The sequence below is a fragment of the Saccopteryx bilineata genome, chromosome 3, assembly GCF_036850765.1.
Source record: "Saccopteryx bilineata isolate mSacBil1 chromosome 3, mSacBil1_pri_phased_curated, whole genome shotgun sequence".
NCBI classification, from domain to species: domain Eukaryota; kingdom Metazoa; phylum Chordata; class Mammalia; order Chiroptera; family Emballonuridae; genus Saccopteryx; species Saccopteryx bilineata.
The window spans coordinates 20,624,272-20,651,078 of record NC_089492.1 but is presented as its reverse complement, the minus strand read 5'-3'; the positions used below and the strand labels follow the sequence as shown (position 1 = coordinate 20,651,078).

The 26,807-nt window shown below is 36.8% G+C and overlaps 1 protein-coding gene across 11 annotated transcripts in view; it reads right to left on the bottom strand.

Annotated features, from left to right (window-relative positions):
- Positions 1–2,824: 2,824 nt before the first annotated feature.
- Positions 2,825–26,807, bottom strand: part of TRPS1 (transcriptional repressor GATA binding 1) — a 250,687-nt gene continuing 226,704 nt past the window's right edge. For all 11 annotated transcript variants that reach the window (XM_066265794.1, XM_066265786.1, XM_066265790.1 and 8 more), the window contains 2 exons: positions 12,483–12,605; positions 2,825–9,452 (listed from right to left, as the gene is read on the bottom strand). In XM_066265794.1, the coding sequence (XP_066121891.1) occupies positions 8,391–9,452; positions 12,483–12,605 (1,185 nt within the window). In that variant the 3' untranslated portion in view covers positions 2,825–8,390. The remainder of the gene's footprint in view (positions 9,453–12,482; positions 12,606–26,807) is intronic.

The window sequence follows — 26,807 nt, the reverse complement described above, 5'->3', positions numbered from 1 at the left end:
AAAGGTTCAATTAATATTTGTTTAATAAATGAATGAAGCCTGGACTTGTACTAACTATGTCATCACCAAGAACAAAATAATGGCAACAATAATTTCACTGGAGAGAAAACATCATTGAGGTAAATGTAAAAACAAAATTATAGAAACAAACCATCATGATGATATCAGATTGAGTTTTGTAGGATACGTCAATTCCTTGGGTAGAAAGAAAATATGTAAGGAAGTTTCAGTTTAGAAGAAAATACCGTTGGTTGTATATTACATTAAAAGACATTAATGTGTAAGCATAATGAGGGCAGACATTGCTTACACTTAAGAGGTGGTACTTACTCTAAGAAAAAAGTCTATGATGTATTTGTGGGTTTTCAGTTCTAAACATTCCTGGGAAATTGCTTATAGTTTAATATTGCAGTTTTAATTTGGTAATTCACCTCCTATTTATGTAAATAATTAAAAACTTTCTCAGTCCTAGCCAGATAGCTCTGTTGGTCAGAGCGTCAGCCTGAGACACAAAGGTTGCAGGTTCGATCCCTAGTCAGGGCACATACAGAAACAGATCAAGTCTTTCTCTCTCTCCCCCTTCCTCTCACTCTAAAATCATTAAAATTAAAAAAATAAATAATTTTAAAATTTCAATTATATTTTCTAATAGCTCTTGCTATCCCAGTCTCTACTGCTTACCTTAAGAAAAAAATTTAATATTTGTTAATTGTTCATTGTTAGTGAGCAGGAAGTTGGGAGAGCAGATTGTTACCTCATCTAACAACTTCTGTACAAATACTGCAATATATGAAATGCGACTTACAGATTACTGGCATCCTGAATAGACTGAAGAGTGTTACAAAACTAGCACACAATTTCTTTATAAAATCACTTATTTCCATTTAAAAAAATCCTTTTCCATTAAGATGATCAAGTCTAACATGAAAAGCCCCTCCTTTCCCATCTACTGTCCTACTTGACTTTCCCTCCCTGTTAGTTACACTCTAAAATATGACATGGAGAGGGATACGAGGACATTTTGGATGTGACTAAATATTAACTTTTGTAACTTTTAAGAGTTTTCGAGATTTTTTTGTTGTTGATGTTCACACCAGCGTGTTGAGAAAAGAAAAATTGTACTTGGCGTTACAATGATGGAGAACAACAGTACAAAGTAATTAGCAATAAGCTAAAAAAAAAAAATTTGAGAGCTTATTTTTCCTCTGTGTAAATAAATGTTTAGCGTCTAAAGCAAATTTGGCTCGGGAAGTATCAGGCGGGTGCGGCCGCCACAGGGCTCTCGGACTTGCTGGCAGAGGGGAGATGCCCAGGGACCCGAGACAGAACCCAGAGAACCTCAGCTAACCTCAGCCCCCTGCCCAACGTCCTCCCTGCCCGTTACCAGAGGCCACTACTGCTCCAGCTCCAGGGGCCGCACTCTCTGTCTATGGGTGGAATCATTCTGAACAAGTGTTTTGTTTAGCTTGCAGTATTTTTTTTTTTAAAAAAGGCGGTCACTACCATTAAAAATTAGATGCCATATAAAATTCCCTCTGTCCAGTTTTTCTTGAACAGTGAAAATCTGGGAACACAAGTCAGCTCCGCAATATTCTTAGAGCCGAGTTAAGGCAACCTTCATCCAGGCTCCAGAAGTCTCCACCTAGCTGGCTCCACCCCCACGGGTTACTTGTCTGCCCTTTTGTGCAACTGAGTTTCTGAGTCCCCCTCAGCCCTCAGCGGGGGGGGGCCAAAAGGTGAGGGCGAGGTCACAGTGCCACTCACAGCCTCCCCCCTCCAACACGGGAAAGAGCTGATGGCCACATATTTCCCCATACAAGGGGTTCTGACAGTCCTGTGTGAGAACAAAGCATATTCAACTTTATCTGAAAAATGGTCCCTGATACAAGAAGCACAGATTCTGTGTAAGGGGGAAAAATCACAGTAAGTGTTACTAGCATACTCTTATCCACAGAATGTTGCCTCCAGCTTTTAAACAAGCTTCTTACAGTTATGGGTCACATCCCTCACTCAAAGCCTGTACTCTGCTGTTTTCAAAACAAAGGAGAAAGAACTAGAAAAAATGAATACAGCGTTTGTTCATTTAGGTTCTCAAAAATGAGAAGTGAAAATTGTGCAAGGAGGGTAAACGTGAATTAATTTTAAACTTTAAAAACAAATATTCTGAAGCATATATGTATATATGCATTCTGAGATATGTATATATGTTATGTCCTGAACTTTTTGTTTTTCCTGCTGGTTAAAACCACTTGGGTGTGTCTTCGCAAATCCTTTCCTACCTGGATTTCTGCCTCTCTCCTCTTCAAAATCATCCTTCAGGACACCTCCTCTGATTAACTTCATTTTAAGCAAACAAGCAAGGCATGTAATATATTAAGAGAAACTTCTTGAAGTGACTTATTAGGATCCTCACATCATATTCATGTGGGTACACTGAATTGAATCAAGGTTAAACTTCAATAGCTAGAGTTTTTACATATTATAACAGTCACTACCCAATACTCAACACTCAATACTTGATACTCAATAAATGTTTTTGAAATAAACACAAGTTTTATTGTTAATCTTTCTAAAAAAAACTAGCATATTTTCTTAACACAAAATTTATCAATAAAAGATTGATTGATTAAAGGGGGGATAAAAAGCAGAGCAAAACAAAACAAGTTGAGAGAATCAAGATTTTTCTCAATCTTTGTCATATATTTTAAATGATTTGATTTCACCGTCTCCATTCATCAGAGCCTGTCTATGTTACAATGGTGTGTATTTCCTATTGCTCCACAGATGAAAAAGTGAATCCATAAACCATACCAACACCATGATGTATAACTGGTGGTAAAACTTTATTATTCAAGTTTAGATGTAACAGACATCTTTGCTGCCTGAAGATTGTTTGCATAAGAAATACACCAAGAACATGTTTGTGAGTAGAAATGAACATGCACTATGAAAACAAAATTAAATAAAACAAAAAAAAGAATTCCATGTGTTGTAAGAACAGAACTATTATAGTCAACATTCTAATATTCAAATCAGGACTACAAATTGAATTTTTTCTTAGCAACATGAAATCATTCCATACGAAAGACATTTGCTGCTGGTGAATATTGCTATAAGTTAATTTTACATTGGCATTTTGAGATGTTCCCCCCACCCACCCAATTAATCCATGTTGTCAAATTGTCCACCCTAAAGAATTTGGCATGTCTTATTGTGATAGTTGCCTTGTTGGTAGCCATTAAAAAACTATGGTTTTATCAGCCTTGTAATAGTTTTGCCTCTTCATAGCCAACACTATAGGCTGTCTAATTATGGTATATACAGCTCATCTCTAACATGAATGACCCCAACCTTTCCTGGCCTTTGGGAACTGAGAGTTTAAATAAGTCCCTTGGCCATATAATAATACTTGGCACTCCCATGGTGCCTTTCAACCAAGGATCTCAAAGTGCTTTACAAACAAGTACTACATTACCATTATTATTATTATTATTAATATTATTATTATTAATATATATTTTTTTCCATTTTACAGGTGAGGAACCTGAGGCACAAAAAGAAAAAGTGATTTGCTGCAGGTCATATAATGAAACAACAACCAGGGGTAAAACCAGAACACAGTTGTGGGACGTATGGATCTTGCAGGACCGTTTTCTCCGATGAAGGCTACACACAATCTCCATGAAAAGTCACTCTCGCTCGTCTCTGGTGCAGGACGGAGTGCAGCTTCCAGCTCTACCTTTCCATTCAAGAGAACAACACATAAGCACACAGTATCCAGTTTCCATGTGTGGGTCAATGTTGAATTTCACATTTTCTTCATCCCTGACTCGACACACTTCTGCCCTAGCATCTTCCAGAGGTCCTAATTACTGCAAATAATCGTGGATGCCTTCTAAACAATGGCGCCACTGTCAGGAACACCTTGAGTCCACTGTCTACGAAACAGTAATTGGAAAACCAAAAGGAAGTGCTCTTCAAAGAAGCCATGCCTTCTGCCCTTGGCCAAATCTTTCTTTGGGAAAATAACACAGCCCTTCTAGGTCTTGATGTACGTCTTTCTATTCTCTTCTCAAGAACAGTAGCCTGCTGATAGATAGAATTCCACCTAACAGTACCTACCTTTGGTTAGCATATTTAGTTTCATATTCAGGTTGAATTACAGTTCCTCCATTTTCTCCTGTGACCTAGGAGTGTAAGGTTTCACCAAGGATGCCTTGTGTTTTCTGCCATGGCCCTCAATCCAAAGACAGGAAGCTGTGAGCTCACGTGAACCTTAGGCAAAAGGCTGGCCTACAGCCTGGAAGCTGAACACTAGCTTCTTTACTTCCTGTGTCCATCTATGGATGACAGACAGTCCCCCTCCAGAGGTGCATTCCTGTTCGCTAACTCAACAGGCAGGCAGTTCAGAGGTCTCAAGACAGGTCACCTTGTGATGTTTTGCAGCCACACTGCACGAGGCTGATAATTATTTTAATAGCAGTATTGATACACTTCAATTCATTACGAAAAATGTATATCCTCAGACATTTTAAACTATATATACATTTAATGTTTTGGAGCTGTATTTGCATTGGATCGTAATAGATTATGTGCACGTGTGCAGTCATTAATGTGCTACCACAGGCTTCAACAAAGAGCTGTTAAAGATCATCACCTTTTTTTCTTCCTCTCATTCATATTACCTTAGAAAAGAATCCCCCTGCTTGTTTTCTAAAAATCTACCTTTACTAAAAGAGAACAGTTTAGAGCAAAACATCACTAACTTCAAAGTTGACTTTTTAAAAGAACATCTCAATATGTCATGTGGAAAGAAAGGCACGCGCTTTCCCTTATGAGCTACAGTTAACGTGTGAGTGTCCAGAACTCCATCCCTTTCGCATGACTTAGCGTCGTGTAGTGTCTCTCGATCCACAACCTTGGGAGGTGGGCTGGCTCTTTACAATTTTTCTGTCCCAACAACATTATGGATATAGAGCTGAGAGGTGAAGGGAGAAAGAGAAAAGGGAGAACGAGAATGTATAGGCTGGTCCTGGCTTAAAGTTTGATCAAAAAGTGATTCAGAATACAGACAAGGAGTTTTAAAAGACTTAAACAGTTTTTAAATGGCATACAGTTTTAGTTGGCATATAGTTTCCATCTTAGGGGAAGCCTTTTTCAAGAGGGGAAAATTCCTAAACCACCTTGAAAACCTCAAAAAAAAATTTTTAAATACCTAAATAGCACATTTAAAAATCACAACTTCAAACAAAATGACTCAGACATCTTAAAACCAAGTAAAAATAACAACCAATCATTTTTGTAGTATATTTTTAAAGATGGTACAAACACTTTCATAAGTCCAAAAATAAGGGATATTTTAGTGTTATGGTAGATTTTCATCTTTTTAGAAAAGCCCTGCCTCTTCTCCATCAAAATATGTATAACAACAAAAACAAAATGAAAATGAAATAATCAATAATAAAGGAATAAGATCTAGCATGTCAATGCTATCCAAGAATATTCTACCAAAAGTAGATTGACCATATATTCCGAGAATAAGCGCTATGTATTTTCCAATACTAAACATTACTACCAAGTCTGTCTGAGAAAAAAAAAATCACATGAAAATAAAAAGGCCCACATGCCAAAAGTGAACAACCTATTTGTGTCTGATATACTGAAGAAAATGCTGATGGAGTCATTTTGGCCCAAAAGTTATACCTGTAATATTGCCCAACTTAACCAAACTTCCGGTATTTTGCTGATTTGAGCAGTCCACATTTAATGTTGCTTGAGGATTGCTAGAGTGCCCTTGGTTGCCAGTCATTTTGCTAAGAAAACTAAATACTGTCTTATCATTTGGGAAACCTCTTCTCTTCTTTAGCTATTTCCTTGCCACCTCTCAAGTCTGCCTGTACATTTGAGATGCATTCATGAATTTCCTAAGAAAGATACATTACACCACGTCATTTGAATGTCAAAGCTCCTCATTCTATCTCTTTATTTCAGTTTATGTGAATATTTGAGCTACGCAACAGGTAAGGTAAGAATAGAGCCCTTTAAAAATGAAACCGAAGCAGAAAGCTTAGTCCTGATTTCTTTCTTTCTCTGTCTCTGTCTCTCCCTCTTTTATTTTATTTTTTACATGAAAATGAAAATGCAAGAATGGAAATGACAACACAACATCAGAAAGACATGTTTAACTTCTTTCACTACAACAGTGACGAACTGGTTGAACTCTACCTGCCATCCGACTTTAAGAACCGAAGACCTGGCACTGTGAAAAAGAAACACAACTCAAAACAAAACAAAACAAAACAATACAAAGCAACTGCAACTTAATGTAAAAAAAAAAAAAAAAATGGAGTGCAAATGCGACTACAGAATGCAATAAAAACATCAGTGCTGCAGATTCCAGCAGCACTCATCAAAATAATTTCTGAAATGTTTCATCTGAAACATAGACAAAGCAATAAAAAGAGGATATATGTTTATCATTTTAAGCATAACAACGTGAGTTAAGAGCTTAAAAATTAAAAAAAAAAAGTACTTGGAATGAATAGTGCTACCCTTTTTTTTTTCCTAAATAGGCATAAAAATATTTTCATTTCCTTCTTGTTTTCCACACCATTATATCAAGAACTTTCATTTGTTTCATGTTACCGTTTACAATTTTAATGCACACACACATACACACACACACACACAAAGATATCTACCGCAATAGAAATAGTTGCTTCATTACCTTGTTTGCTACATTTGCAAATGTAAACAGCTAGGCAGAGCCAGAACTGACTCTAATGCATGATGGAATATCTTTGTTGCATACGTACACTGTAGAAAATAATTATTCAATATGTCAGGCACCATTATTTGAAATGTAATACATTAATATTTACTAGAAAAATAAGTTTTCTTTTTCCTATTTGTTCTCCCAACTTCTTTAATGAAATAAGTTAATCTGACAGTGCATCCAGTAGCTTGTAATATCTTCTACATTTCCGTGGCAAAAAATAAAACTACTGGTTGGGACGACATAATGCAAATTATTAAAGTCAGTCCTTGTACATACATCCTTGTAGCAAGCATTGAGGCTCGACTAACAGCACCTTGAACCAATTATTTAATGTTCAGTTATTTAGCCCTATTTCCCTGAGCAGTTATGCTGAGGAGCTTTCCCTTCATGGATAGTTTTACAAAGCCTTAAGTATTAAAAGTACTCTGAAGACATACTTCTAGGAATCCTATTTAATGCTACTTAACTAAACCTGTAGAAATCTAATGAAGGGATCGACTGGTATACACATTGTCAGTCTGCGGTAATGTAACCTTAGACGCTGCCTGACCACAAAGTTTGGAAATTAGATTTAACCAAAAGAAAATAAATAAATACAGCAGGTTACCTTGTGGAGAAATATCATGTGTTCTAAGCCAATGAAGCCCGGGGTCTGAACTTTTTTTGTATCCATCTAGCCTGTGGAACTGAGGGGATCCCTTTAGTTGTAATGTGCCAAGTGAGACTAGTGACCAAGAGGAGGCTTCAAAAACAAATCCACGCTGGTTCATGACATACAAGAAAGGAATATCTGCTAAAATAAAATTACTACATAAGCACTGAGGACACTGGTTTTTTGAAAAATGCATCTATATTTGGACAAGATGAACCTAAATGGCAAACAAAAGGGCTACTTTTGAAAGGAGTATTTGAACATCTAAAGGACAAAAATATCAGAGAGGGTGTGCATGTGTATGTACAGGCTGGGCGGGCCAAAAACATTGTGCCACCATCTGTCACATTTCTTGCTGATCTCTCACCAAACCTAGCCACAGCTCACATTTCTCGGTCTAAATCGGAAACATGGTCAATGAGAGGAGACTGATGTAAGAGGGCGCCATTTTCCTTCCACTGCCCTGGAGATGAGCTTTCTCCTCCTCTGCCTAGGATTTCATGATATTTCTGAATTTAGGCAACAATTCATGGGATTTTGAACAAACAGGCCAACGGCCAGCCCATTACTGCTTTAGACTGATGGCATGTCAACCCTGTGAAATTCTAGACAGCTTTGATCTCTTTCTTTACAAACATAATAATTATAGTCTGGTGATATTTCTCATCATTCGTTCCCACCGTGCACATTCACCAAGATGGTTTTGAACTACGAGGCTCTAGAATGTGACTATTTACCATCTCCCATTTTTCTTTTTTTCTCACTGACCATTTGTCTCACTTTTTACTCTTGGTAACCTACTCGTCAAAAGAAAGAATAATAAGAGAAGGGAATTTCATGTTGGATAAGGCAGGCTCTATGAAGTATTTTTTTTTTAATAGGTCTTCATAAGACATTACAAGCTATTGAATTCCCATCAAGAAAACCTATTTCTATTTAATTGTGCTAAGTGCTAAGGTTTTACTCTTTAGGTTTTCCATTTTTTTCCGCTTGTGCATTGTTCCTATGCAGGCCTCTCTGGATATGAGTTGTGAAGTCATATTTGTCCGTGCAAAGATGCTGACATATGCTGCACTGGAAAGGTCCACTGTCACCATGGCAACTCATATGCAAAGCATACATCACTTCATCCAGAAAGACAATGCCACAGTGCACACATTTTGTTGAAAGTTCATCTTGAGTACTTCTATCAACTTTCTCTGTTTTTACTACATTCAAGGGACCTTCATTTTTTACATTGGAGGGTGCCTTCGGTTTCTCCTTGGAGGCACCGTTTGCAGTTGGCCCAGGTCTGGAATGCTTGATCGCCAAATCTAGAGGAATGTCATTGTCTGATCCAACAGCTGAAAAATGAGGAGGCAGATTGAAGGTGGGATAAGGCACATAGTTTTGGCAAGGATTTGGTAGGCCAGGCACGTGACTCAAGTAGTGCGGATTCCCAGGAACAGAGAGCTTATATTTACTCCAGAACCGCAGCCAATCAGCTTCACTCTGGAAGTCATTATGTACAAAGGGGAGTCCAAAAAGGGGGTACTGGTACTTTTCAATCGGGCTGCCTGGTGGTGAATAATTTGGGTGTTTTGCAGGTCTCATGTACTTTTCTATGGGGCTGCCTCTCTCAGAACTTCCTTTCCCTTCAGATACAGAGGAACTGTTTCCTGGGTCGCCAGTACTTTCCTGAGGACTTTTTATCTGAATGTGCAAAGGTTGCATCCTTTTGTGAATATCCAGAGTTTGGCCGACCAGGACTGGCTGCTGAGCAGAATGGCTTTTAGTCAATGAACCCTGGGCTTCGTATTTACTCAGGCTCGGGAGCGGGATTTCTCTCTGGTGACTTTCAGTTAAATGCTCTTCTGACCTCCTCTCTAAGGGGCTTCCATTGACTTGCTCCTCACTGCCACTCCTCGGCTGTTTGTTGAGCTGCTCGGCCTGCAGTGCCTCTGGGTTAAGGCGCTTTCTTGTTCTTCTCCTAATAATCTGCTCACCGTTGTTTTGTTTAATGATGTTTAAAGGCCTGGGAGTCTGCAGAGAACGCACACACAACACATAAAAGGAAAACATTAAAAAAATACATTAAAATGCATTAACAATTCCTCACAAATAGAAACCATGCTGAAGTTCAAAGCAAGGATAGGCTTTATGTTAGAGATTTGCTAAATCTCCTCCTTTTGCCCTAAGCAGGACCAGAGGTAGAAACCAAAGCACCCTTTTCTTTTTCTTTTTTTTCTTAGCCTAATTAAATCATGCCCATCTTTGCAGGGAAGACTGCAAACTTTAATCTACTTAAAAACAGCTTTCCAAACTCAATGGATTTTGGGATTGCATCATTTAGTGATAAAACCGTGTAGAAAGTTACTTGAAGAACTGTGATTTTTTCTGAAATATTTCTCAACTTGCAAGTCATGCACTAAGATGTCAACATTGTAACATGAGAGATGGGTTTTGATAAAAAAAAAAACTGTGAAAAATTGTGCATTGCTACAGACTGAATTGTGTCTTTTAAATTCATGTGTCGAATCTCTAACCCCCAATGTGACTGTATCTGGATAGAGTATGATCTTTAGGAGTTAAAGTTAAATGAAGACAGAGTGAGAAAGTGGTGTCCTTCAAGCCAGGGAGAGAGCTGTCATCAGAACCCTACTGTGTTGGCATTCTGATCGTACTACCAAATACAAAACTGTGGGAAAATATTTTTCTGTTGTTTAAATCACCCCAGTCATTCTGTTTTGTTATGCAGCTGAGCTGACTAATACATACATTCCTCTAAATAATTGCAAATGTGAATATAAAATATTAAACAGCAGAACACAACATAATCAAACTGAGAGAATCATGATGAAGGGCATCAGGTGATCAAAGCCATACCAGTGGGAGAGTTGTTGTTTTCTTAACCTCTCACTTTTATTTCTCTTCCTTTAATAATATATATATTTTATATTCAGTAGGGAAGATTGTACTTGTTGGCAGGTGAAGCATTTGTTTTATGTTGAGACTCTAAATTCATTTGTAGACTTGTTTCAAATATCTAATCTGTCATTCTAACTACTTGGTATTTAAACTGAATGCTGACTTTTACTTAGCTTAAGTATTTTATTTGGCTTAAGTTTTGCATGATTGGTATTTATGTATATGTTCCACATGTATTTATATTTTATGACTAAAATCCACAGATAAGACTATAATAAAAATTTAACTTGCAGTAAGAGCTCTAACTTTGATTTATAAAATCAAAAGACTAACCTTAATAAATTCATGCATATTTACAGATCAAAAATCTAAAATCCAAAAGAACCTTTACTAGGCTAAAATATCATTTTTCTAAAAGCTTACTGAAATTAGGGACTAATTTCCATATAAAATATGAAGTTATGCTATATATAATTTGTGAATTATTCCTAGAAAGAATGCACCTTAATGCAGGAGAGTACTTCTTATATATTATACAAGACATAAATATAAATCCTTTGTGGAATATTTCCCGTGTTGTGAAAGTATTTTGAAGGATGATGACACACTGGTTATTGACATTTCAATTGTTAGTTTCAGAAGAAAAATGACATATCCCTTGGAAAAGCCATGTTCATTTATTTTGTTCAGAATATTCGGCTATATAAAGAGCTCATATTTGTATTATAAAAATATGCACTATTTAACCTCTATCTTATAAAGAACCCTGAAATTTGCATTAATACCTTTTCTAAACTTTTATAACTTTTGTGGTAGTCTTTGACATGAAATGTGAGCATAACCTTTATTATTTAAATTCTTGATTTAAAAGAGCTCAAAATGGAAAACATCTCATCTCAGGAGAGATGAATATTAAAGTAATTGTGAAAAGAAGAGTTTAGTTTATATCATACTTGTTAAATTATCATAAACTAGAAGGCAGTAGCTTAATTAATTCCTGGCCTATGATTGGCCAGAGTTCAATTAAAATCATTAATGTCAGGACTCATTAAATGGAAGCTTATTGCTGTGCTTTAATGGTGAAGGTTTAAAAAAAGTACGGTGGTGTGGTGGAGGTGGGAAAAATCTTTTTTCTTAGCTACATGCTAATAACTAAGGTTTTTACAGTTTATCCCTAATTAGTATTGTTGGCAGCATCTATTTTTTAAACAGTGCTTCCAATGGTCCATTTATGAGGCCATTTTGTCTAAAATTATATTCCCTATAGCTGTAATCTATTCATTGGCTGTGCTAAAGGGTACAGCAAAATGCCCGACAACATGACAAAGACAGAGGGAAATCAAGTATTCCTACTTTTAAGGGCAGCTGTTGTTAGCACATACATTTCTAAACTAAAAAAAATAAATACATATCCTCCAGGAAGTCAAACGCATATACAGATGGTGGAATTTGTAAGTTTCAATTTTTATTACAGGATTCTAATAAAAATTTAGGAAGCAACTGCTGATCGAACTCCAGTAAGTCAGAGAAAGAGGCCAGCTACTCTGGTGTGTGCTTTTCAGGCTCTTGGATAACTCACCTAAATACACATTAAATGTGCTGCAAAAATCCACCTAGCATTTCCGGGTCCTAGTTCAGAACCACTCTTCTCAAAGCGCCCAACCTCCAGCTCCCAAAGCAGCCAAGAGAACACTTGCAAATTCCAAAGGTAAACTGGGAATGAGCCTTCTTTTCCTGCTCTATATTTTATACTGGACATGGGAGAGTCCTCTTAAAAAAAAAAAAAACAACAAAATCCCAAATAGTAACTTTTTATGTATCTTTGAACTTTTAAGGGGGTATGTCTCTCTACCTAAATTAAGTTCTCCAAATTCTGATAACTGTGAGTTCAACACTCTGTTATGTGAAAGCCCCAGAAATCAATCGTTTTCCTCTTTTATACCAAAAGAAGCATAATGCATTACTAATGATCTCAAACGTATTTCCCCATAACATCTCAAGCCATTTCACCATAAATCACATGTGCTCTCAAAGTGACTGAATTAAACTGCAGGACAGGCATTGCAAGCCAGGGGATGACACTCCCCCACCACAGACCCGCCTGCTTTACAAAGCTTTTCCTGACACACTCTAACAAGTTCTTACCGAGTGAAGCTTCTGGTAGAGGCCACACGCATTGCATACATATCCGCCATTTGCATTCTTGCGCCAGAGAGAGGTCTTTGTGGTCAAGCAATTGGCACAAAAAACACCCGAGCCTCTACGCCTCTGAAATGGGGAAAAACACAAGGTCAGAGGTGAGTCACATGATCACTGGAGTTAGACCAAATCAACCCAGGAGTTTTGTCTTTAGACTAGCAACAATGACAGTATAAAACCACACTGCCCATAATGAGGTCAGGTTCAATTGTGTTTAATAGGCACCACTGATTTTCATTATAATTAACCCCACAGTGATGGATGAGGTGTGTGCAACACCAAAGGCTTTTCACAGAAACAGCTTTAACTTTTTGAACTTTGGGTTTTGTGCCTTTAATGATGGCTCCTAAAGGCTGAACCTTAAAATATACCTTTTAAAAGTGTCAAAACAAAAGTCAAAAGACCGAACGTTGGCAATATGTTTAATATACTCTAGAAAAGGAGGAACACATGCTACCTAAGCTTTAAAATGTAGTCAAGCTTGAAGTAAATGCACCATGTAAACCATTTAAAATTCTACCTGACTTGTGTCTTTTTCTATGCCGTTCACGTAACAGAAGTATAAGAGACTAGAAGACTCTGGGTTTAGGTCTTTGGTTAGTAATTGTAGAATCTGAAAAAGAACACCCTCCGTTTCCCAAAGCTAAGAGGACCAGCAGACACACCAGGCAACCAGAAGTACAGTGTTACTAATGAGAACCCGTATGAGGTACCTTCTTAAGACAGACAACACAGTCCCCTCAATGGCCACTTAATTATTTTATTTGACTCAGACCAGGAAATCACAAGCATTTCTGAACACAGATTAATGTTCATCGGCTGAATTCTGTAATCACCAGATTCAAAAATAACCTCAGAAGACTTAAAAGTAGATAATTAGTATTGATTGTTCCATTCTTGCTATCAAGTAATGATTCTATTAAACTTCTCACTTGAAACAATAAGTCAGGCTGTGTTTGCGGGCGCAAATACTAACAGGCAGGAAGTGGAATTCTCTTGCTGGAGGAAAAAAAAAAAGGACAGCCTGAATTGCAACTCAGCTCTCCTTTCTCTAGGAAGCAAAGGCTCTAATGATAAAATACGCCTGTTAGATAAGAAGTGGAAAAAGTCTTGCTGCAACCCAATTTTATTATAAATTTAAAATTAAGAGCACTGTAAGTCAAAATTTCAGGGATTCATAAAATTTAGGCAATTTATTTAACTTGAGTCCATACTGTAGACGGGGAGTATCTCTGCCAAGAAAGTACAATGGTTATAATTGTACTCTGATACATTTCAAATGGAAAGCTTTCTGCAGACATAATTTTGGCTTCAATACTGGAACACTTTCTTGGCATTGAAAGGGCACTTGATTCATCGGGTGTTTCACAATGTATCACTAAAAAGACCTGGTGAGCAGCCAGTTCCCTATAGGGTAATTTTTCCATCCAGATGCAAGTGCTATCAGAGGCCCTCGTCAGCTAAACTAATTATGATCTTGCAATTGCTGATGCCTGCTCACTCTAACATTCGACATCCTCCATTAATCATCAATACAAGGAAAATGAATGAAACGTAAAGAAATGAGGACTGGTAAGCTGCACAGCCATAAAAATCTGAAATGAGAGCCATAATTTAACAAGATTGGAGAATGTTTTTAGTGAGCACAAAGTCAGGCTAACAATTGCCCTTTTCAACCAAGAACACGATTTCATTAGTGTAGCAGGTTGTGCTACTTTAGGTGATGTAATAAAAGCTAGATTTTTCATAAAGATAATCTCCGGCTCCCCTTTTCGCCCCCCTCCCCGCCCCCCACACCAAGTTGGGACCAGAAAGGCATTGAAGTTTCTAAATCTCAGTAAGAGCAACAGTAAACATTGGGTGCCAGTCCACTAGTCCCCAGAGGGACCGACTGTAAAAGTGGAGCCTGCTGCTTCCTGAAAGTCAATGAACTATTAGAGGTCGTGTTTATCAAACACTCTGGGGCCCCCTTTATCCGAAGGCAAGTTGGGGAGCCTGGTTTGGTTATAATTGTGAAATTTCCCTGGGGCCACGCTGTCTTTTTTCCTAGATCTAAACAACACGTTTGGCAAATAGGCGCCAACTTGATTCTTCACATAAAGGCAATGTAAATGTCCATTTGGAAGCTAACCCACATCCATGGCAGAGGCTCAACTCTGAATGTGTAACCAACCATTCGCTCCAGCCTGCTTTTCTTTCCTTCTGCCCTGGGTGCCTGACACAGCTTGCCAAAGTGGGTGTAATCCTGGTTCAGAGAGCGTTTCAATCCCTGCCCAATTTTGTGCTTAATTCTCTTGCAAAGAAAATGTCCTTCATTAGTTAGAGGGAAAATCCTGAAATTACAGCCCTGGTGTCCACAGGCATAGGTTGCTTTAAGCAGCATTTATACTCCAAAACTAAGGGCTGGTATAGTTTAGGAAAGCCATTATTTTATAGACATCAGGAGTAGTCTGGATTCGCTTTCTCAGAGTCACTGTGGCATGGGGGTTAACGATCAGATTTAGGAGTCAGACTTCTTGTATTCCAAACATGTTTCCGCCTTTTACTGGGAGCAACTTGGGGCAACTTCCTTAATCTCTCAAGGCTTACATTTCCCCATTTCTAAAGTGTGAGCTGCTATGAGTATCAAAGTAGGTAATGAATTCAATTAAAGCAGCACCCGGGATACAGTAAATGCTCAGTAAGTTAGCCATTTGTCAAGGGGATTCAACTGCATTTCTTTCTTAGGAGAAAAATATTTTGGTAGTTTGGCTTTATCTACTGAATCTACTTCTGAAACATTTTAGATATGCTTCAAACATATAGTGGGATATTATCAAATGCATTCCATTTGTGTCAACCTTATCAAATATGAGAACGGAAAGTTGAGTCAGAGCGAAATATCTAGGTGTTCACACCTAGAATTCAATAGGAGTGTACTTGTGTGGGGGTAGAGAGTGGGAGGTAGGTAAGAACTATTTCACCCATTAAGTTACCTCTCATCTAAACAAATGTATCACTTTGGTAGGCGCTGTAAGCAACAGAGAAGGTGGGAGAAGTGAATAGCGTCCTTAGCTGTGACCGCAGAATCACAGGGCTGTGCCGCATCTCTCTCAACTATGGCAAAGATGAGACCCTGACCTGGTCACACTATGCATAATGTAACCTGGCTGAACACAGTAAGTAAGGCACTTCCTTTGAAGTTATGAACATCCTTAGCCCATTCGAGTACAGAGTAACAGTCTGTTGCCAAAGGAAGACCGAATAGAAGTTTCCCTTGCCCCACTTTTTAAAAAACAAGCGTGGCCTTGTTAAAGCACTAACGACCTTATTTCATCCATAGTTTATCATGCATGACAGAGCTTTAAAATATTTTGTCATTCTCCTTTGCGCCATGTTTGTAAAGGACAGAAATCATGTGTCCTAACAGTCATCAAGTAGTCTAAACAGTAAGCACCTAGGACAGTGCTCTGTCTTGCACAGCTAAACATTAAAGTTGAAGATAATCTCTCCTGGTATTATTTTTGTTATTAGCAGTCACTCCTATTTTTTTGGGGGGAAAAAAGTGGGTTTTTTTCCAAATGATATCCCTTTTACATGGATAAATTTATCTCCTGTTTGGCAGAGATGGCAAATGATATAGAAAAACAAAATCAAGAGAATTAATTTTCCAATCCTACGTCACACACTTATTTTTGAGGAACAGCCAAAGTCAGGTACTTGCTATGTCCTGAGGATACAAGGTCAGGTAGAACGAAGCTCCCACACCTTTATACACATCATTACAGTCACGCATCGCTGAAGGTTCTATATGTGGCTATGAATATTTAAATATTATTACTACTGCTTTTCCTTTCCCTTCAAGCTGTTTTTAAGAGTTACTAATAATTTGTAAATCCATGATCTTGTGGGGGGGGGGGAGGGAGAGGAATCACATCAGAGGGCTAGAAACGCTTCTGGGAGGGGAGAGAGTAAGAGTAGGTCGTTGTGGCACATACCCGCGAGGCCCACTTAGCACGATTCTTACCCCCTCTGAGGTAGAGGGGAAGGTCCACCCGTACAGATTCACAGCAACATGCATAGCACCCTCCACCCCCATCCTCCTCTGGGTGAGCCTTCTACTCCCACATGGGGTCAAGCAGCTGAGAGGGAAGGAAGGTCAGCTGCAACCCACATCTACGTGGAAGTCACCTCAACAGAAAATTTCTACAGAGACAATTCTGGAATCAACAATTCAAAGAACCCTTTTTTAGTTTTATTTTTTAAACTTGAAGTTTTAATAGTTTGCCTCGTAACTTTTCGGTCACCTTCGTGTGGCCTCCCTGTTACTTCTGTTGGCTGGTAATGTCCTGTGTGAAAAGGGGCAGTTAATTGCAAGGAATCGGGTGGCCAGTCCTGTGATTGGCCTACCCAGTGCTTTTCGGTGATAATTACTGAGAATTCTTTGGCCCACCTGTTTCCTTTCTATGTTTCAAGTGGATTATAACCCCAATACTGATTTTTACGACAGCAGTGTAGGTGATGAATTTGGAGATCATCCCTGCCAGGATTTGAAATAGGAAATGATGGACATACCCATCTTTTAATATGAATACACTTTAAATCCAACATGTTTTTCCTTCTTGCTGTGGAGTGCACCAAGAAGTATAACGACTAAATGACTATCTAAAAATTCTTTCTTCTTTAGCTACGCAGCTCATCACTGTATGCTATCACTATTATTAGAGTTTCTCAAAGCTTCCACCTCAAGTGTTTATCGGGGATGTCAATTAGTCACTGATGTATCATTCTGGGTTGAGCTTTGGCACAATGTGCTGTTAAACCTAGATGTGACTTTAGGAAAAAAAAATTTTTTTTAGAGTTTTAAATTGGTTTAGCTGTTTTCATTGCTTATTTTATTAGTTGAGGATCAGTCAGAAACAAACATTTTAAGGTTTTCAAATTTCAGTATTAACGAAGAACTGATTTCATTTGATTAATAAACAGTAAATTTGATTGAATTATTCATTCAAGTGACTTAACATTTAGAGACATGAATATTCATCTCCAAGATACTAAAAGTCTCCATTGGTGAAGGAATTTGTGCAGAAATGATTCTTTAAAATAAATTTTTGTAAGAACCATACAGAAACCATGTAATTACATAATAAGATTTGATAGGCAGGTTATTTACTCACTTTTTTTTAATGGTTTTATATCTTAGCCATTTTAAATGGAATCAATCTGAAATTTGATATTTGTACTGCTAATCTGGATGTACACCAAATATTTTAATTCTTTGGATAATTTCTGTGTTCATTCAATTCTATCAAGAATCCTTTGTGAACTCCATTTTAGAGAAATGCACAGATGGCTATAATATACTAGAATCTTCAGGAATAATTTTGCAATAATAACATTTCAGTGGTAACTGTAATTCAGTTCAGTTCTGGGATGAGTGATAGAATGTCCACCATGTGCCTGGCACTGTGCTAGGCTGGGCTCACAGTTCTGTACATGACAGAAAAGGTCTGTCCTCTCAGAGTTTCCAGTAGAATCAGCTGAAAAACATACTAAGTGTGAAGTTAACATGACACAAACTGAGATGGTTCACAAAGACTGACAGTTTAATTCATGTAAAGTATATGGAAACTTTTCTAAAGAAAAGTGTTCCCATGAATAAATCTCATTGAAAGGCTGAAGATTTCATCTAATAAACAAAGGGCTTACCCTCTTGTGCTCCTTTATAAATATGGGCAATAGAAAAATTATTTTGGAAAAAAGTTGATATTTGCTTAGTTCCATCATTACTAATGTCCTATCAATAATATTTCCCTGCTTACTACCAAAAGAGTTGATATGAATTAAATAATGATGACTTACTAGAATTATTTTATACCATTATATATATAGGAACCATTCAGTAACTGTTGAATAAATAATGACTGTTATTTTAGGCATTATCACTATTATTTACCACTAAAAAACATAGAAGGCCATGTCCCCCTTCCAGTTCTCCCCAAATTGAATTAATCAGCTATTGACTACACAGCAGTAGACCCTAAGAGTTTATAGAAAGCAGAACCAAAAACACTTAGAAATAGACTGTGGCTTGCAATGAACACCTTTAAATTAACAGTCAGAATTTTATCAGAAGCGCAGGGTGGACAATATTTTAGCAAGAATGGGGCAAGGACCGCCAGCAGAAAGCAGTAGTTACCAGTATCTTGACTGGCTTTTGTTCTAAATTAAACTGTAAAGAATGCATTGTAATGGGCCATACAGCAAGTCTCTGCCTGCCTTAAAACAGCCCTCTTTGCCCTCAGATTTCTTGCCAGACAACTGAAGAGACTCTACAAGGTTCAGCCAAGCACCCATCTTATAATCACCTATCTCAGAGTTTGGAAACAAAACCTGTTTACCCTGATTATTAAATTCACTTCCTCAACCCATCAGCCATGATAATGGAGACCAGTGTAAACAAAACTGACATCCCTGGCTAGGAGCAATGGAACAACTTCTGTTCCAGGACGTGAGGCAATACGCTCTAGTAATCATATATTGCACCCAGGTACAAATGTGCCTAAGACTTATTCCACTGACATGTCACCACACAGGAGTTGCCCAATATATCAGGAAAAGCTGGTGTGCTAAATACATTATTAGCTCTATTTCTTTTGAGATGCAATTAGTGATTTTTGGAGGGGGACACCAGAAAATCAAGATCCAGCAATGTATATGCCATACTTTATTCATATGGATTCTTCAAATCTGCAGAACTTAGAAATTTATTACAGAGATAAAGAACCTTTGATAGGATCCCATCGCCATTCTTTGGACCTAAATCCATATGTTTGGTAATGACCAAGCCAAACATGCAATGTCATACAAATTCTGTAACTGACCAGGCCTAGAAAAAGCCAGATCTTTGGAGATCTAATCCACACAGTTTCTGTACTAATGTTTTGCCTTAACGGAAACACATATTTGGACAGCTAAAACTATGGTTGAAAATTTATGTCTGCATTCTTTTTTTCATTCCATGTGAAATTCATTCTTGTCAAAAGAACTACTCAAGTCTCGTACTGCTTCAGTTTCTGCCTCCCTAGCTCCACTTTTACCTTCAGTTATAACAATGACTGGCAAGCTGCTCTACAGGGACTTGCTTTTGTGCCGGCACCAAAATCTGATACTGAACAGCAAAGAGAAAAGCTTTTTGGAAGCACTGTTAAACAATTTTAGTACCTCTTAAGTAAACTTCAGCATGAAAATACAAGAATTGATTCTGTTCTAATAAATTTATTGCCCAGTGTATTTAAACAATGTATTTAGTAGTAAGCATTTATTATGGGAATTCTTCACATTATAAAAAAATAACAATTATCGTGATAAAGATTTGTTCTAGAAAAAGCCCAAAGTCCAAAGGGCTTAGCTTCTAAGCTCTCAGTTAAAGAGACAAATGCAGTTATTTTTTTTGCAAAGGGTGATCTTTATAGTAGATAATAATAATGATGGTTATTTTGAAAGAAACAGAAAATATCAAATAATAACCAGTAATTCTTTTCATATTAGGTAACAGAAAATAACTGGCCCATGAGATGTTACCATCCATAAGGCATTGACATATACACCAACGATTTCTCAACGGTTCCTAACATTCTTGGAAGTCATAACATCTTTTGATAAAATTTATGATACTCGCCTGGAAAAAACTATGTAAAATATTTTCCAAGTAATTTCAGGCTGTTCAAAAGAATGTCCTTTACAATATGTATCCAAAGATTTCTGCATGGATCTGAGTGTCCCTGGATCCCAAAGTTAAGAACCCCTCACATATATGATTCCAGTTTAGATTTAAAGTGGATTATTTGGTATGCTGACTGTCCCACTTATATTAATAAGGTAAAAGGCTGAGAGTGATTTTCTGACTTATCTAGTGTGAAAAATACATCCTAGTCTCTAAGTCTAGGCAAAAACACAGAACTGTATACTAAAAAAATTTTTTGAGTCAGTTGTCTGGTACAATTTTCTTATTTGACTACTCTTTGTCCCTTTTTTAATGATCACCAGCAAACATCTGATATTTACCAAGTACTCAGTATGTGTAGGATAATATAGGCTTAGTTTCATTATTTGACATCTTCAAAATTACCTTTAGAGACAGGCATTATTATTATTATTTATTATTATTAGTCTATCCACGATACAGATGAGAAAACTGAGGCTTAGAAACACTGCTCAATTGGTAAATACTGGGACTGATATACAACCCCAGGTTCTCTCTTACTTCAGAGCCACAGTTCTGAACCATGTTTCATGCCTATTACTAAAGAGGCGATTGGGGAATTTTTACCAAAAAGATTTCACCATAACTTGGCTTTGAAGGACCCTTATCTCTTCAAACCACCCTATAACAGCTGATCCAAATTATGCAAGTTTTGAGGTATCAGAAATAAATGACTCATCCTTGATCAGATATGGCAATGAGCTGTTTTGAGGTTGACAGATACAGTCATAGCCAGAGGAACACAGCATTTGGCTGGTGGAGAGCTGGTGGTGAAGGGGGTGGGTTCAGGGCATGTGTTTTGATCTGGCCCGGCCGTCTCAAGAAACAAAGAAAGAAAGAAAAAAAAACCGTATGTGAAATAAACCTCTGCTGAAAAGCAGAAATTAGTGACACCATTGACTTAGCCCCTACGAATGCTAGCTGCATGGGAAGGCGACCGTGAGTGAGGATCTCTGTGTTTGCACCTGCCTTGGCCACACATGGGGCCGGCAAATCGGCGCTGGGGTTTTGACAAGCTCTGTAATCACATACCTTCAGGTAACAGTTTACCAGATTTACTTGATATATTTGTATGTTCCCTGACACAGACCTTTTGCCAAATGTGAGATCATAGTTATTCAAGACAAAATACTGCCAGTTCTCCAAGATGAGGTATTTTACCCAAATCTTCAGATTGGTATAATGTGAATATTTTTATATTGTCCCTAAAACATTTCCCCCTATTTATTACCTATGAAGGTGAGATTGCAAAGGTGTCAACAAGAGACCCTAAGGCCAAAGATACAATCTGCTCTGAACACTTGACAAGACTATATTGGGAATAATTCTCATAGTATATCATCCTCTACAACTTTTAAATGCACGGGGGGAAAAACATAAGGAAAATGAACTTGAACTTCACTTATTCAATCTATAAAAAAATTCTGTTAAAAAGTTATCTCATTTTTATTCAACTTTGTATCTCCTTAGGACACATAAAATCATAGGTATTTAAATACACCTTTCCAATAGTTAAAATAAGTGCCTCGTGTGGTATGTCACTGTTCAAATGGAAAATGGGTCTTTAAATAGGAGCTCTGTACGTGCTACAGGTGAAACCAAACCTGAGTGGATAATTTCGTTACAGAGGCACTGGGCAGGCAGGAAAACCTCCACTGATTTTTCAAAGATTTTAATAGCATTATTGCAAAAATACCATTGGACTTATGAATTTCCTCAACAATAATGATGTAACTTGGTAATAACTGGAATCTTTCATGGGAACCCTGCTTCTTCAATAACTCACACAGTCAATTACACAGGAAAGTAATGTACTAGGCTGTCCTCCTGTCGCCCACCCCCCCTTTCAAACAGCTCACGTACACGACTTCCTTTTCCATTACCAACTTGTCTGCAGTACCATCTGTAAAAACGAACACATACCTTGCGCAGCCAGTTTCTGCTTTTGCACGTCCATTAGTGGGACTGGCTGCAGCTGCTTAAGAAGAAAGCAATGATTGTCTTCGCTTTTACAAACACACACACACACACACACACACACACACACTCCCCTCCAGTACTACCCTATCAGCGCAAGGCAGTCCATCGTCTTGGGTAGGGAACTGCACTTAATAACCTAACTCAAGCTCAGTTTTCTGTGTGATCTGGAGTTTGTTAATCACACGATATCACATACCAAGGCAAGAACTACCTCACTGCATCAAGCACTCTTGAGATGACTCCTCAGTCATTCCTACCAAAGGGAACTAAAATAATTTTGTTCTTTGGTATTCTGCACATCGAACAACAACAACAACAAAATCGGGAAACCAATACTGAGGCCTGCCAGCACGTCCTGACATACAAAAGTCCTGGAGACTGGAGACTGGGATTTTAGTTTTCATTCAAGGGGCTCTGAAAACACAATGCGGCAACTAACCTTTCCAACATTTATTTCCCTGGGCCTTGAATTTTTATCCTTTTTCTATTAGCATTGTTTTTTGGTCTAGATCCACATTATTAAACTGTTCACAATTTCTAAAACAAGATATTACCCCAAATTAATCTGCTAAGTGATTTACCTAAAATAAATAACATTTCTCTCTATTGTGAAGATGAATGAGAAAAGAAAACACCATCAATTACCAAGCTGTTAAAATAAAAGTATTTTAAAAAAAAGGGTCACAGAGAAGCTGAAATTGATAACAGACAAAATAAAAATAAAAGAGATCCTTGCAAAATGATGTCTTTTCCTGTGCTATTGCACATTTACAAATTTACCCGCAATGTATCAAAAGTACTCTTCTTCATAAGAGGGTACTTTCTTCTTGGTGTGTGAGTTTAGCTTTTGGAACATTAGAATGCCAATTCTGCCTTAGCTTTTCATTTACTATTGAATCATCAATTAGCTCTGCTCTCTCAGCATTTAGGTACAGGGGTTAGAGGGCTGGATTCCAATTATTTACACATGCAAGTCACTCGCAGTGGACCAGAGGCTTCTGAAGGAAGAGCTTATTTTTCTTTTAATCTTTGTATTATCAATGCATTGCACATAGTAGGCATTTCATCAAAGACAGCTTAACTGAACTGACCTCTACCAGAACAGAGGATTCTGCTAATATCATTAAATAGACATTCTGTTAAAATAACTGTGTGTGTGTGTACATCCACACATACACACACACACACACACACATACTGTGATGGAAGGATTATACAAGTGCAGCTTTAATCATGACAAATAAATGGCAGGAATTGTCACAGAAAATAAGACTCAGTTCAAAAACAGTTTCACTTTTGAAAAATGTAAAGGAAAATTAGTAAAATCTATACCGTATTTAGCCTCTTTATCATATGACAAGAGAAAAAAGGAATACGCTTTGTTTGCTTGAGTTTCTGAGCAATTTGCAGAAGTGGCATATGTTTTGTATCTATGTATGTATGGAGATGTGTACATACACAAATGGTTCAGTGATATATTTCAGCATGAACACGTTAGTGAGATTTCGCTACTTTTATTTTCATTACAACAATATATGTTTTATAAATTGGGGGGGTGGGGCTAAAATACCAACAATGGTGTTAATGAGAAAAAAATTCCATGAGTTTCCTGGAGTGTTGAGAATAAATATAATTAACTACATGTACAAAAGACTGAAAAAAAATGGAGCAATAAGAGTACCTAGAAGAGTAAGTATCTTATATAGTAGCATCGTAATTATTGCTTTTAATGAGTGAAAAATAGAACAGCAATTCCTGTGATTCATTTTTATTACTATGTTAGAGTTCTCTCAATTCACATACATAATTAATATAAATATAAGTATGAGTGGGTGAAGACTGAATGCCATGCTTGACATGGATCAGGCATTCAATGGCATTAAATTTCTTAATTTCAGAAGATAATGCATATCAACAGATATTAAAGAAGACACTGAATAACTGAATAAGCATTTGACACACATACACACATATAGAATTCAATATCTACAGCTACATATTTATGCACATATGTACAAAACTTATACAAAATACCCTCATATTTATTTTAGTTTTACAACATGAAAATAAGTATGAATAGCAATCCTAAAACTCTCACATATAGGTGACTGTCTTAAAGAAAGTACATCTTTTCAATTAGGCATATAAAAACATATGACTATCACTCTCCTCTCTGTCTCTCTTGATTTCTCTCTCCTTTAGCTTTCAACTGGTCCAAAAAAACCTTTAAGTATTTCATTACTTAAACCTGTTTGATGGCAAATTATTCCCTTTCATAAGATTCACGAGTTCATCAAAGAAACGTTCTTCTCATCCCAAAAGCTAAGTGAAAATTTGGGGATGGAGTCAGTGGCCCTGGATTTTTCCAACATAAAAGAATACTTTGTAGGTCAAGTTCCCTTCTGCATGTTACTCCTTCTAGCTGCAGGTACTTTCTGTCTTTCATACGCGTAGTGTGGTCATATACCTTATACACCCTATCATAAATATGACAATGGATTTAATTAGTAGATTACACAAGACTTAGAAAGCTTTGCACAAGAATCAATTTTGGGTGCTGGTTGTATTTATATCCATAAGCAGTCATTTGTAATTTGGCATCCTCTGTTTATATATTTATATATAAATACAGTCACATGCACACAAACATACATTTAAAGTACATGTATGTGCATAAACATGCACATCTTTTTTTAAAAAAAACAAAGTGGCTGCAAGGTCTTCCAGTTTAATAATATAAAAAATCCAGGGGCTGATCATCTTGTATTTTAAAATCTCTGCTCTTAAGAAACAGAAAGTTATACTTCTGTCCCAAGTTAAAGGGTATATTTAATTAGAAGATAAAATATCTCAAATGAAAATGTAAATGTAAAAAAAAGATATAATGATAGAATCAATGAATCAATATAAAGATGAAACCAATAAGATTCCAGCAAGGAGCACTTCATGAAGAATAATGATTTATATATGATTTAAAAAACCATGCGCAGATATTACATGCCCTCAAAATTTGTGTACGCTGAAGGAAAAGTTAAGTGGCTAGATCTGCCTTAAGTCATTCTTTTTTCAACCTATTATCCAAGATTTTCATGAACTGTATGTACACATACACATACACACCCATACATATATATGTATACCTATATTATATATATACATATATAGTTTTTATAGTTTATATGTATTATATAGTGTATAGTATATATTTTATAGTTTTACCCTTTGGCAAAATAAAAATGAAAATAGCCATCTTCTTTTAAATTCATCCCAAGTGAATGCAGTAATTCAAAAATAAACAGAACAGACTGATTGGTACCAGACTAAAATTCAAAGCAATTCACATTACCAAGAAAAGAAAAAAAAGTAAAGTGTGCTTTAAACATAAAAGTCCTAACTTTTAAAAAAGAAGAAAAATCACCATTAGCAGAGATTTAGCTAATAAGTCCATCTAATGCAGGGCTTTTATGTTTGTAGGTTTACAAATTTCAGAAAATGACCAATTATTCCACTTACATCATTAACTTGACCCCTTCCAGGATTTGACCTTCCTAATAGATTTATTTTATAAGATATGACATCTTGAACAGCTGTGCTATTCTTTCTTGAACTTGACTTTTTCTTTTTTTAAAGCATGAAAATAGACTGATTTTACTAAAGTATGAGTTTTCTTTGGTAACAGTGGGGGATGGGAGGGATCAAATGAAAAAATAATGTGAGTTCGTATCTGAGAGAGTCATTTTGAAAAAGAACAGTGAAGTATTACAAACACTTGTGACCGGTTAAAGAAATAATGTGGAAAGAATCTGAAAATATCACCATGAATTGAGTTCATTAATACAAGAAAGGATGATTATTAAAAATGGAGAAGCAATTCCTTTGAATGTTATGATCTTCAAACCCTCCTACTAAGTGGGTGCCATTATATGCTCATTGCAAATTGTGGTATGTTTAAAGTGGTTACTAAGGCTCTCTCCAGGTTTTTACTTTTTAAAACTAAATATAAATCAGGATTAAGTTAGACAATTTCAGAGAAATGTTATTCTAAATTTCTTTCAGGGCAAAAAAGATTTTTAATCCATGCTAAAAATACATCCAGATCGATTGTATTTAATGTAGCAACTAAAGAGGTAGTTAGATTTAACTGAAATTCTGGTCTTCGAATTCTCTTCATGATAAATGCAATAATAGATTTAGATAATGTAGGAAGGGGGCACAGCAAATGTTTAGTAGTCATGGCTTCTCCCCCTACTCAGTTCTAAATCAAGTTCAATCTTGTAGAGGTAGCTACGTTTAAGTGTTATTTTTCTATGTTGGCTCCACATGGCGTCTTGATCTAAAATTCAAGAAAGTACTTCAGACAAATAATAAACTGTAGCACAGTACTAAAGGAGCACAAGGAAAGCTATTTTCAATTTCAATTACACCTTTGATACATTAATTATCTGTTTATCTGATAGCTGCTTCTGATAGGTCGGCTGTTGTCTAACACATCCCAAGTGCACTGTTCTTTTCTTTTACAAGAGCTGAAGGCATTTGAGAAAAAAAAA